This window comes from Oncorhynchus nerka, linkage group LG25, assembly GCF_034236695.1.
Source record: "Oncorhynchus nerka isolate Pitt River linkage group LG25, Oner_Uvic_2.0, whole genome shotgun sequence".
Classification (NCBI taxonomy): domain Eukaryota; kingdom Metazoa; phylum Chordata; class Actinopteri; order Salmoniformes; family Salmonidae; genus Oncorhynchus; species Oncorhynchus nerka.
This window is the reverse complement of record NC_088420.1, coordinates 13,495,367-13,508,515: the sequence shown is the minus strand read 5'-3', so window position 1 is coordinate 13,508,515 and position 13,149 is coordinate 13,495,367. Positions and strand designations below refer to the sequence as shown.

General features: G+C 41.7%; 1 protein-coding gene across 3 annotated transcripts in view; it reads right to left on the bottom strand.

Moving 5' to 3' along the window:
* The window catches only part of LOC115109049 (coiled-coil domain-containing protein 50-like), a 33,574-nt gene extending 29,492 nt beyond the window's left edge, over positions 1-4,082 (bottom strand). The window contains exon 1 of one of the 3 annotated variants that reach the window (XM_065009573.1): positions 3,755-4,082. In XM_065009573.1, coding sequence (XP_064865645.1) covers positions 3,755-3,803 — 49 coding nt within the window. In that variant the 5' untranslated portion in view covers positions 3,804-4,082. The remainder of the gene's footprint in view (positions 1-3,754) is intronic. The other 2 variants (XM_029633607.2, XM_029633608.2) reach the window with 2 other exon arrangements.
* Positions 4,083-13,149: the final 9,067 nt, after the last annotated feature.

Genomic DNA, 13,149 nt, shown 5'->3' with positions numbered 1-13,149 from the left:
AGGGGAAGCCCATGACCTGTTTTTGTGGTCAAAAGGACGATTGCTGCACTAACAAGCCATTCTCTGTTTGATGCCCGTTCAGAGATCTAGAAGACAAAAGGAGAAGCTGAACTTGCCCATGTCTGAAGTAGGGGCCCTAAAAGAAGAGTCTAGATTTAAATAAAGAGAAAAGTATTAACTGAAAGTGGGGTTGAGCAAGCGACCCTGGGTTAAATAAAGACTGATGATTGTTCTGTTGTTTTTTTTTCAACAAATTTGCTCATTTCGAATTAGGCTAGGCCCCATCGGCCTACCTAAGCCAAGCCTAAGCATGCTGTGGTAAATCTACTTTTTTTTTTTAAATGTAGAAAAACAAACTGCCAGTAATTAGTTATTAAGTCTTAAGAAATTAAGTCCTAGCTTCCAAGGCACGACAGCATGGCAAAGTGTTAGTTATAATGAGCCTTCTTAGATGTCACTCAGTCAGAATAGTAAAGCTCTTTATTTGCTGTCTCTGGGATATGTTGAGCCACTTCTCAAACCACATGAACTTTTGCTGAGGACGTGCAAACCTTTTAATTAGTTTATGGGGAAGAGGATGGAGGCAGCAGCTTCCAAACAGGCAGCACAACACCGTCAAAAAGCATTCAGACTGCCAGACGGAGGCAAAGCAGTTGTGAAGATGCGAAGTGGCAAAGTGCCATAGCTTAAGACGAATCAGATCAAGAGAACAAGAACAATCACAGGAGCAGAAATTAAGACAGAAGAATGGAACTCATGGAAGGAATCTGAAAGTCTGTCAGAGATGATGGACGTCTCTGGCAATGAGCGTTGTAGGTTTCCCCCTGGGCATCACTTGAAGGTCAATTTAACCGCCAGTCAACATGCAAACTAGCGTTAACAGTAGTGCTGATGCGATATTCATATGATAACCAGCACTATTAGCATAATCTTCATAATTTAAGGGGATCAACCAGATTACATAGGAAAACCCTAATCTAGGTTTAGGACAATTACCGTATAAGTGATGTTTATGGATGAAGACACTCGTGAAAATATAATAACCTCCATAACCGTAAAAATAAATCAAAGCTGACTGAAGACGGGAGGGCAGGGCATTCGTGCGGTTGACTGTTTCTTCGATAACATGGACTCTTAAAGGTGAAAAATGCAAAAATCACTCCACCATTTCCTGGTTGTTAAAATTCTAATATAGGTTTGCCTAATTTCAGTTTGTGATTAAACAAGCAATAGTCTAGAGAATCATTGAACCACCTAAACCGCTGTGAAATATATTTTCAATAACCAAAAATATTGTATTTTCAGCGGTTTAGAAGCTGGTGTACAAAACCGAAAGAAAGAGACACCAAAACAAAGTTCTAGTGTGTTTCACATAAACCTGTATGCACCACAACCCATCTCCATCAGTTGACACCCAACAAGAAAATGATTATTCGAAAGGACATGCTCATGTCTTTTTGCATTTAACTCCATCAGTCCAATAAAGCATATAAACTTGGATAGAGCCCTGCTGCCGTAGGGGCTGTTTTCATCTAGAACATTCTCAAGGTGAGCAACACAGGCAATATTTGCTGATGAACATTCAAAATGGTTTCTGTTTTATTCCTCTTTAAGGAATACCTAGGATAGGATAAAGTAATCCCCCCCCCTTAAAAGATTTAGATGCACTACTGTTCCACTGGATGTCATAAGGTGAATGCACCAATTTGTAAGTCGCTCTGGATAAGAGCGTCTGCTAAATGACTTAAATGTAAATGTAATAGGCTGGGTAAACTGTACTTAAACCTCTTCTGTTTAACTGGAATGGAATCATTCTGGAAATGCTATTAAGTTACTTTCCATTTACTGGCACAAAACTGTGGTGAACATCTTTGAGGAGGATACAAAAAAACTGTGATTATAAATATGTAATTAACCATGTATCTCTCTGTTACTGGCAGTGTGTGTGGCTAACGTCTAGACTAATTTGACTACCATGTCAGATGTTTCTTTCGAATAATATTCAAATAGCCCTACCAATCTCAGGGACATAGCCTAAAGATGGACCTATGTCCACTTGGTTATTCCACTGACCATTTAGGCCTTCATTTGACTAGTTCTCCTCCCTCGCTCTCTCTCTCTGCTAGCGAGCCTGCCACAGTTCAACCTCACACAGCAAGGCAAGCCACAATCTGTTCTCAGAGATGACCTCATCCATATCATACATAATTCATGACAAAAGCAGCAGTCCACAAACTGTGCAGCAGTATTTCTCAGCTGCTGTAGTGCCATGTGAAGACAACCCAGAGCCTCTATGATTAATAGACAGCCCCATAGTGAATCAAACTCCCCTGACACATGTCACTGCTGGGCAGGGGAGGGATGAGCTGCAGCTCCACTGGGGTTAATAGATAGAGAATGGGCAGAACAGGGAGGGGGTAGATAGATGGATGTGTCATAGTGAGAGAGGATGAATTAGGTCCCATTTCCATAAAACCCCCACCCCAGACAGGCTCACATAAACGTTGATTAACACTGCCCACGTTTCAACCTTATGCTTAATCTCTTAATTGAACCCCCCCCCAATCTAGCACTGACCTAACCTACTGAACATTGTTATTTCTCCATTAAAATGTGCCTCAATGTTTCAATGCATGGCCCTCTACAGTGCCATGCGTGGATCACGGACAAAGAGCAAAGCAAAAGTCTGTCTACCATGAAACGTGCTGAGGTTGCACGTCTAGGAACAGGCCTAGATCAGGCCTGGAAGAAATAACCCACACTGTTTCATCCAAAAGTTAACTGAGGCTGGCAATAAACTCTTATTTTCCCAGTGAATATAAATCATTTTGTCATTTGTAAGCAGGAATAAATTAATAAATAGGGGGTGGGGGTGGAACCATCTCAAACAACCATATGTATCACTTGGATGGTTCCATGGAGACAGCCGCACAGCAGTGGAAAGGCACGTTCTCCCATCATGCTCTCCTCCAGACCACCATGTCAAAAATTCCATGGAGTTGGACCAGAGCAGCTGTTTCCCAATCTCAGGAAGAGACAGTCTGCTCCACATCCCCAATCGGAGCAGATTGAAAGCATACACAAGAACATGATATTTGTAGAAGATATCCAAACAAGGGGATTGTTTTAAGTGTGTTATGGTTTGTCTGTAGTGTCCACTCATATCCCAACAGCTGTTATGAGCTATTGTTTTGGACAAGAGTTAGGGCTCACCAATTCTCACCACTCTTCAAATTCTGAATAACATTTTTGTTCCAGCCCAGAACTAGGCCATTTTGAGGAAACTTTGTGAGTAAAGGAAATTCGTTTGGGAATGTTTTGCACACGAACATGGCATATTTTTTTCAACACATAGCTAGGTGGGACAATATAGCATGGTCCACCAATCTGTGCATTCATCCGTCAGGGGAACACGGAGTGTGTGCTCAGAACAGGTGAGACCAGAGATAGCGATCTTACACGTTAGCTGCCAGACAGTTAAAAACTCGCACAATCATAACAAATTCCAGAATCACGTGTGAATTTATTTGTCCCCAGTTAACGTTAGCTAACTAGCAAAAACATGAAAGCCAGATACTTAACAGTGACCAAGTGTAACGTTAGTTTGCCAGTTTAGCTATTTGACAAAACAAACATAGATTAAGCATATATGATGCAGGTACTTGACACCTGTCAGACAGGTGTAAACCATCGAGGCTAGCTCTAGCTACAGTGTATCTATCGTGCTGCTAAGTAGCTAGCTAGCAAACGTTACCTTCTTTTACTCCAGGCAGTTTGTTCTGATCGATGCTAAATTCAGCCATGATGTCAGCGAGGTGTCAACGCCGTTCACGTTGAATTACGCTTCCACGATTTCCCGAAGGGTACAGTACCGGAATCTGATTTATTGTTTTTTTTGTCATAAACCCAATTGATGATTCCAATACTAGTACGGATGTCCCTTTGATTAGTATCAAGTAGCCACCTAACCACCGCTAAACCACCCTTTGCCAGTCCGATTCGTGTGGGTCTCTCTCTCACAGACCCTCCCTCTTCTTCTTCCTCCTCCTTTGCAGCTGTGGATTTCATTAGCTAGCCTGCTGGCTTGCTTCAAGACCAGCTACGGGATGCAGGGCGGGTCATATCATTCACTTTTGAATATGTGACGAATGAAAGAGGATAGAGGAGATTATGCTATTTATCTATGTAAAAACAAAAGAGAAAATGAAGATGTAATATCAACATAAAACAATGTCCTTATTTGCACACGACATAGTTGTAATCACTTTTTTTTTTTTTACCAAACAATAAATCATTAGTAATGAATGAGATAGTTATTGACAATTTTGAGAACCATCTCCAGTCCTTCAAATTGTATTTCAATCAGGTTTCAAAAATAATTGTTTGATTTAAATCTTCACTGGGGAAAACACAGACACATGAGCCCGTTTTCTGATAGCACATGTCACAAAATTCATTTCTGCATGGATGTCACAGTTGCTTCCCCTGTTAAATGCAGGACCAAATTACACAAGAATAACAATTATCAAAGCATTCTCACAAGTTACAGTGTGTGAGAATGATTGTGACAGACTATGCCAATTGTTTTAGTTTATTGGAAGTTCAATCAATGTTGCTATTACCAGATAGCTTTATGCTATGGTATTGCATTATGGTTATCTTTGGTCTTTGAGTGTTCCTTGTTTTTATTTTATTTAATGAACCTTTATTTTGACAGAGAGTCATGCTGAGACCAAGGTCTATTTTACAGAAGAGCTCTTTAAATACAAAGAATATACATATCAATACACTATGAAAAGCAAAACGGAGATGCAAAACACAATCATAGAAAACAAACACATTTAAAGTAAAAAGGTCCTCAATCAGCCGTCTGAATTGCCCTTTTCATAGTCCTGTACCCCTTCAAACATTCAACCTCCAGCTACGTACCCCCTCTAGCACCAGGGTCAGCGCACTCTCAAATGTTGTTTTTTTGTCATCATTGTAAGCCTGCCACACACACACACTATACAATAGATTTATTAAACATAATAATGAGTGTGAGTTGTCGTCACAACCCGGCTCGTGGAAAGTGACAAAGAGCTCTTATAGGATCAGGGTACAAATAATAATAATCAATAATTTTGCTCTTATTTAGCCATCTTACATATAAAACCTTAATTCATAGGGGTGGAAGGTAGCCTAGTGCTTAGAGCGTTGGGTCAGTAATTGAAAGGTTGCTGAATCGAATCCCTGAGCTGACAAGGTTAAAAAAAAAAATTGTTCTGCCCCTGAACAAGGCAGTTAACACACTGTTCCTAGGCCGTCATTGAAAATAAGAACTTGTTCTTAACTGACTAGCCTAGTTAAATAAAGGTAAAAAAATATATATTCAAAAATAAGAATTTGTTTGTAAGTGACTTACTTAGTTGAATGAAAAAATGTGTTCATCAAAAATTGTGAATAACTTACCACAGGTTAATGGAAAGGGTGCACATTACTCTGAAATGTTGGGTTGTTTTGGAGAGTCTCAGTCTTTTTCCACACACAGTCTGTGCCTGTATTTAGTTTTCATGCTAGTGAGGGCCGAGAATCCACTCTCACGTAAGTACGTGGTTGCAAAGGGCATCAGTGTCTTAACAGCGCGATTTGCCAAGGCAGGATACTCTGAGCACAGCCCAATCCAGAAATCTGGCAGTGACTTCTGATTAAATTCAATTTTCACAGAACCGCTTGTTGCAATTTCGATGAGGCTCTCTTGCTCAGATATCGGTAAGTGGACTGGAGGCAGGACATGAAAGGGATAATGAATCCAGTTGTTTGTGTCATCCGTTTTGTGAAAGTACCTGCGTGATTGCGCACCCAACTCACACAGGTGCTTCACTATACCACATTTGACATTGTCCGTAAGCTTGAGTTCATCTGCACACAAAAAAACATACAATGATGGAAAGCCCTGTGTGTTGTCCTTGTTAATGCAGACAGAGAAGAGCTCCAACCTGTGTGTTGTCCTTGTTAATGCAGACAGAGAAGAGCTCCAACTTTTTAATCATAGCCTCAATTTTGTCCCGCACATTGAATATAGTTGTGGAGAGTCCCTGTAATCCTAGATTCAGATCATGCAGGTGAGAAAAAACATCACCCAGACAGGCCAGTCTTGTGAGAAACTCATCATCATGCAAGCGGTCAGACAAGTGAAAATGATGGTTAGTAAAGAAAGCTTTAAGCTCCTCTCTCAATGTAGGCTCTTGTTCAATAGTTGCATAGTTTGTCTGACATTTGTCACTCCACTCCACTCTTGTCCTGCTGCAGTAGAACAGCACCTCTGGCACTAGCATCTACCTCAGTTTTAAACAGTTGTTCAAAATCCGGAGCAGCAAGTACAGGGGTATTACATAAGAGTGCTTTAGCAGACTCAAAAGCTACCTGACAATCAGGGGACTACGCCAAGTTCCAGCCCTTGGAGTTCTCCTTGCACTCTGGTTCCTAAACCTGATGGTACATCCAGGTTATGTACGGATTATCGAAAGGTAAATTCTGTCACAATGCCAGATTTGTTCCCGTTACCCAGACTAGACGACTGTATTGACACTGCTGGTGCTGCTACTTATGTAACTAAGTTGGACCTCTTAAAATGTTACTGACAGGTTCCGTTAACCTTCGCTTGCTTCTGAAATTTCTGCCTTCTGTGACCCCAGACAACTTCCTACAGTACTCTGTCATGGCTTTTGGGATGCGGAATGCACCAGCTACTTTCCAACGACTGGTTAACTCCGTATTAGCTGGCGTTCCTAATTGTAGTGCATACCTTGATGACCTAGTGATTTATTTGTCTGAGTGGTCAACTCATGTTGACTCTCTAAGGGTAGTATGTGAATGGTTGGCAGCTGCTTCTCTAACCCTGAACTTGGCAAAGTGTGAGTTTGGGAAGGCTACTGTTTCCTATCTCGGTAAAGAGGTTGGCCATGGACAGGTGCGCCCTGTTGATGCCAAGGTCTTGGCTATAACTGCATTCCCTGCACCTACCACCAGACGAGAGCTACGCCGCTTTTTAGGGATGGTTGGCTACTACCGTAGCTTCTGTAAACATTTCTCTGCGGTAGTTGCTCCATTGACCGATTTGCTCAGTCCGGCACTATTGTTTGAGTGGTCCCCTGATTGTCAGGTAGCTTTTGAGTCTGCTGAAGCACTCTTATGTAATACCCCTGTACTTGCTGCTCCGGATTTTGAACAACCGTTTAAGAGGTAGATGCTAGTGCCAGAGGTGCTGGTGCTGTTTTACTGCAGAAGGACAAGAGTGGAGTGGATCATCCCGTTTGTTATTTTTCTCGTAAATTCAACCAATGTCAGACAAATTATGCAACTATTGAACAAGAAGATCTTGCTTTGTTGTTATCTCTGCAACACTTTGAAGCATATATTGGTTCCAGTGCCCTACCAGTAATCATATATACTGACCATAACCCCATATAAAGACGCTTCTAGCCCCTTCTTATTAACGGTATCTGTTGCTTTTATACATGTCTTACTACTCGAAAGTCATCTTAATTCTCGCTCAAAAAACTCCAGTGGCTTATTTTTCAAATGGGCATTTTTTTGTTTCTACGTGTCTGCGCAAGAGTGAAGGTTTCATCGAGTTGTGAGATAGTACTTTTGCACATATAATCCACTGTGGCTGAGGAAAGGCATTACTCCCAATATAAGTGAACCCCAAATTAATGTAATTCTCATCATATTTGCGCCTCTTTGATGGTCCAACGTCCCTGTCTGTTGTTCGGTGCTTTCCTGGTTAAGGGGGCAGTAGCTCTTCGACTGCTTCAGATTCACAACTGTCAGCTAGCTGGGCTAACAACAAATGTAGAAATACTGATGCTAGCATTGGATGTGCTCGTGGAAGCAGAACAAGTTGTGTCTTCGACAGGTGCAGGTGTAGTACTGCTGGTAGTAGCAGGTATGTGTCTCTATGGACGCAGGCCTTACTCTTTTTAACCATTTATCAATTTTCGAGCAAACGGAATGAGCAGCATCCACTGTACGTTTGGCTACATACGGACCGTTAGTGGAATTCCCGTGAGAGAGTAACGGTTAATGTGATTGGATGTTAATTATTTGACTAGGCTACCTGTACTTGACATTGTGTTGTTATTTCGCTGAACACTAGATGGTTTCATTTGATTTATGGCAGTGAAACGAGGCTACTCAGAAGAGAATAAAACCTCTCCCAAATGTATAGCCCCATTGGAAAGTAAAAATGGACTGTTTGAAAATGTGAAGAATTTATATTTATTTTTTAAATGTGAATCCAATTTTTGTTTGGCGTACCTCTGACTGCATTGCACCAAATCATCACATTTCAGAGTTTGAGATTATTCCACAAATTAAGGTGCAAGGGCGGGGCCGAGCAGGGCGGGGCTGACTCCGCCAGGACAGCGGAGTCAATCACCACCTTCCGGAGACACCTGAAACCCCACCTCTTTAAGGAATACCTAGGATAGGATAAAGTAATCCTTCTCCCCCCCCTTAAAAGACCTAGATGCACTATTGTAAAGTGGCTGTTCCACTGGATGTCATAAGGTGAAAGCACCAATTTGTAAGTCGCTCTGGATAAGAGCGTCTGCTAAATGACTTAAATGTAAATTAAATGTGCAAAAAAACATAAAGCAGATTTACCTAAATCATTGGAGATGGAACAGATCTCCAGAGTTAGCCATCCCTGAGACCGGGTCTGGTAACTCGTACATCTGCCGGTTAACTATGAAGTAAAGTACGGTGAAAGTTTGTGCAAGGCTTTCTAAACAATAACACCACAATGCATCAATCTATGAGACTTTCAAGAGGGTCAGCCTGCTTTCTGATACAGAATGTAGTGATGTGCACTGAACCTGTCGCCCGTAATAGTGCGCTATGATAAACTTAATACATCCTCCTGCCATCTTAGATTAATACATCCTACTGCACACACACAGCCAGTTTAGATAAAGCATGTTACTGCTCCTCCTGCACACTCACAGCCATCTTAGATTAATACATCCTACTGCACACTCACAGCCATCTTAGATTAATACATCCTACTGCGCACACACAGCCATTTTAGATTAATACATCCTACTGCACACTCACAGCCATCTTAGATTAATACATCCTACTGCACACTCACAGCCATCTTAGATTAATACATCCTACTGCACACTCACAGCCACCTTAGATTAATACATCCTACTGCACACTCACAGCCATTTTAGATTAATACATCCTACTGCACACACACAGCCATCTTAGATTAATCATGTTACTGATCCTCCTGCACACTCACAGCCACTTTAGATTAATCATGTTATTGATCCTTCTGCACACTCACAGCCACCTTAGATTAATCATGTTACTGATCCTGCTGCACACTCACAGCCATCTTAGATTAATCATGTTATTGATCCTGCTGCACACTCACAGCCATCTTAGATTAATACATCCTCCTGCACACTCACAGCCACCTTAGATTAATCAATTTATTGATCCTGCTGCACACTCACAGCCACCTTAGATTAATCATGTTACTGATCCTGCTGCACACTCACAACCATCTTAGATTAATACATCCTCCTGCACACTCACAGCCATCTTAGACTAATACATCCTCCTGCACACTCACAGCCACCTTACAAATCAATAAACGGAGATGCAGAGCTACTGGAGTTCATGGTATGAACCAGACTGACAGATTGGAAACACTGCTTGGTAGTCTCGATCTCTCTGTTCTCTTAAGACAGTGATGAAATGGCATTTTCAAATGATTTATCATCCAAATAAAAGGAAAAGATAAGCCATGTAATTCTAAATAGACACCGACTGGAATATGTTTTTTACCAATCAGCATCCAGGATTAGACCCACCCATTGTATAAATCTAAATAGACGTTCACAATAGAGATAACACTCCAAGTACGTGTATTTGACTCTCAGAACATAAGATTTGACTCTCAGAACATAAGATTTGACTCTCAGAACATACGATTTGACTCTCAGAACATTAGAACAATCTGTCAGGCCAGAAATATCTGCTTTGACACCATTATAGAACGTAATCTGTTGAATGTTTCAAGCAGACCAACATAGTCCCTGTGCCCAAGAACACCAAAGTGACCTGCCTAAATGACTACTGACCCATAGCACTCACATCTGAAGCCATGAAGTGCTTTGAAAGGCTGGTCATTGTTCACATCAACACCATCATCCCAGAAACCCTAGACTTACTCCAATTCGCATACTGCCCCAAAAGATCCACAGAAGACGCAATCTCTATTGCACTGCAGACAACCCTTTCCCATCTGGATAAATGGAACACCTACGTGAGAAGGCTGTTAATTGACTATAGCTCAGCATTCAACACCATAGTACCCTCAAAGCTCATCACTAAGCTAAGAACCCTGGGACTAAACACCTCCCTCTGCAACTGGATCCTGGGCTTCTTCACGGGACGCCCCCAGATGGTAAGGGTGGGCAACAACACATCTGCCATGCTGCTCCTCAACACGGGAACCCCTCAGGGGTGCGTGCTTAGTCCCCTCCTGTACTCCCTGTTCACCCACTATTCCGTGGTGAAGCACGACTTCAACACCATCATTAAGTTTGCCGACGACACAACTGTGGTAGGCCTGATCACCGACAACAATGAGACAGCTTATAGGGAAGAGGTCAGACACCTGGCAGTGTGGTGCCATGACAACTATCTCTCCCTCAACGTGATCAGGACAAAGGAGATGATCGTGGACTACAGAAAAATGAGGGTTGATCACGCCCCCATTCTCATCGACGGGGCTGCAGTGGAGCTGGTTGAGATCGTCATGTTTTTTGGTGTCCACATCACCAACAAACTATCATGTTCCAAACACACCGAAACAGTTGTGAAGAGGGCACGACAAAACCTATTCCCCCTCAGGAGACTGAAAAGATACTTGTCATGGGTCCTCAGGTCTTCAAAAAGTTCTACAGCTGCACTATCGAGAGCATCCTGACTGGTTGCATCGCCACCTGATATGGCAACTGCTCAGCATCCGACCACAAGGCACGACAGAGGGTAGTGCGTGCGGCTCAGTACATCACTGGGGCCAAGCTTTCTGCCATCCAGGACCTTTATACCAGGTAGTGTCAGAGGAAGGCCCTAAAAATGACCAAAGACTCCAGCCACCCTAGTCATAGACTGTTCTCTCTGCTACTGCACTGAAAGCGGAGCGCCAAGTCTAGGTCCATGAGGCTTCTAAACAGCTTCTACTCCCAAGCCATAAGACTCCTGAACAGCTAATCAAATGGCTACCCAGACTGTTTGCATTGACCAAAATATTTTTATTTATTTATTATGCGGCTGTTTATTATCTATGCATAGTTGCTTTACCCCTACCTACATGTACCTCTTAACTCAATTACCCTGACTAACGTGTACCCCCACACGTTGACTCTATACCGGTACAGAGCTTTGTTATTGTTATTTTTTTGTGTTGTTTCGTTTTTTACTTTAGTTTATTTAGTAAATATAAAATAACTCTTATTTTTCTTAAAACTGTATTGTTGGATAAGGGCTTGTAAGTAAGCATTTCATGGTAAGGTCTACTACACCAGTTGTATTCGGCGCATTTGACAAATACAATTTGATTTGATTTCAATGATTCCAGAAGAACATCGTACAGAGGAACATACAGTGTCTAGGAATGTTACCCTCTGCAATGTGAGTCATGCTTGGAGATCCATCAAGAAATTGATTACATTTTCAATAAAAATTACTGAACTACTTCACAAGATGCAATATCTCCTTGATGTAACAAGGTTCATTCACTGTGACTCACTCAATCATGTTCTCTAAGTTCTCAAGTTCCCAAAATCCGTAGCATAAGTAGATGGATATGTGATGGGTTTCTGGATGAGAGACATGACTAGCCATCAATAACCTCCTCAGCGGAAGACACAAGGCGTCAATGAAATAGCAGCCAAGGAGCTTTATGAGGCAAACAAGCCAGACACTTAATTTAACTAAAACTACCGTACATAAATACAGCAGCCATTTCACTGACGCAGGCATTGAGTCATGATTTCCGGATGCAACAGACAGGCCAGGGTCACGTGGTTTGACCTCGGTGATGGATGTTCAATCAGCTCCACATTGTTGCCGATGCTCAGACCTGGAGCCAAGACTGAAGAGCTCATCTCCGGGCATGGTGCACTTTATAGGGATAGAATCAATTCACTTCTCAGACTCTTACCCCTGTCCAAAATTGTCCCTCTACATTCTTAAGGAACTCATTCATATAAAAGTTAAGGACTGAAAGTGCCAAGAACATCTGACTGTCCTCTCCCGTAAATAATAGGTGATTGACAACTTCCTCACTCTGCTGGCTTTGTATCTGTCACGTTGATGAAGGGCCTCTGGCCCCAGATCTGTCAGCCCAAACTGGTCTCATAGTATTTCGTATTATTCTGTATGTACAGAAGAGACGCTCCATTTATTATGATATGTTAGGTTTCTTATGGTATGTATTCATTTGTGGATGTCCATCACCCATTTCGTATGATATGTTACAAATGACAATTCTGATTATAGGTTACGAATTAGCAAAACGTTCAATATAATATGAATTTGCGAAATGTACACTATGTTACAAATTTCCAAAATGTACACTATGTTACAAATTTGCTAAACATATAATATGTTATGAATTCTATCTAGGTGGCTAGGTGGCTAACGTTAGCTAGCTGGCTAATGTTAGCTAGGCTAGGGGTTAAGGTAGGGTTAGGGTTAGCTAAAAGGGTTAAGGTTAGGGAAAGGTTAGCTAAAAGGGTTAGGGTTAGGGGAAGGGTTAGCTAATATGCTAAGTAGTTACAAAGTAGCGAAAAAGTAGTAAGTAGTTGAAAAGTTGCTAAAATGCTGAAGTTGTCCGTGATGAGATTTGAACAACCTTTGGGTTGATAGACAGCCACGTTATACACCTACCCATCCACCCCGACCAACCATCATACTTAATTTTTTGCCTTAAGTAACCATCTGTCTTATGTAACCATACCAAACATAACACATATTAATTTGAGTGTCCCTGATTTACATTTACTATCTTACGTCTAGTCTATGAGACCAGGCTGGTCAGCCACTACAACATCCCTCTTGCAAAGGACAGTGGTCCATTGA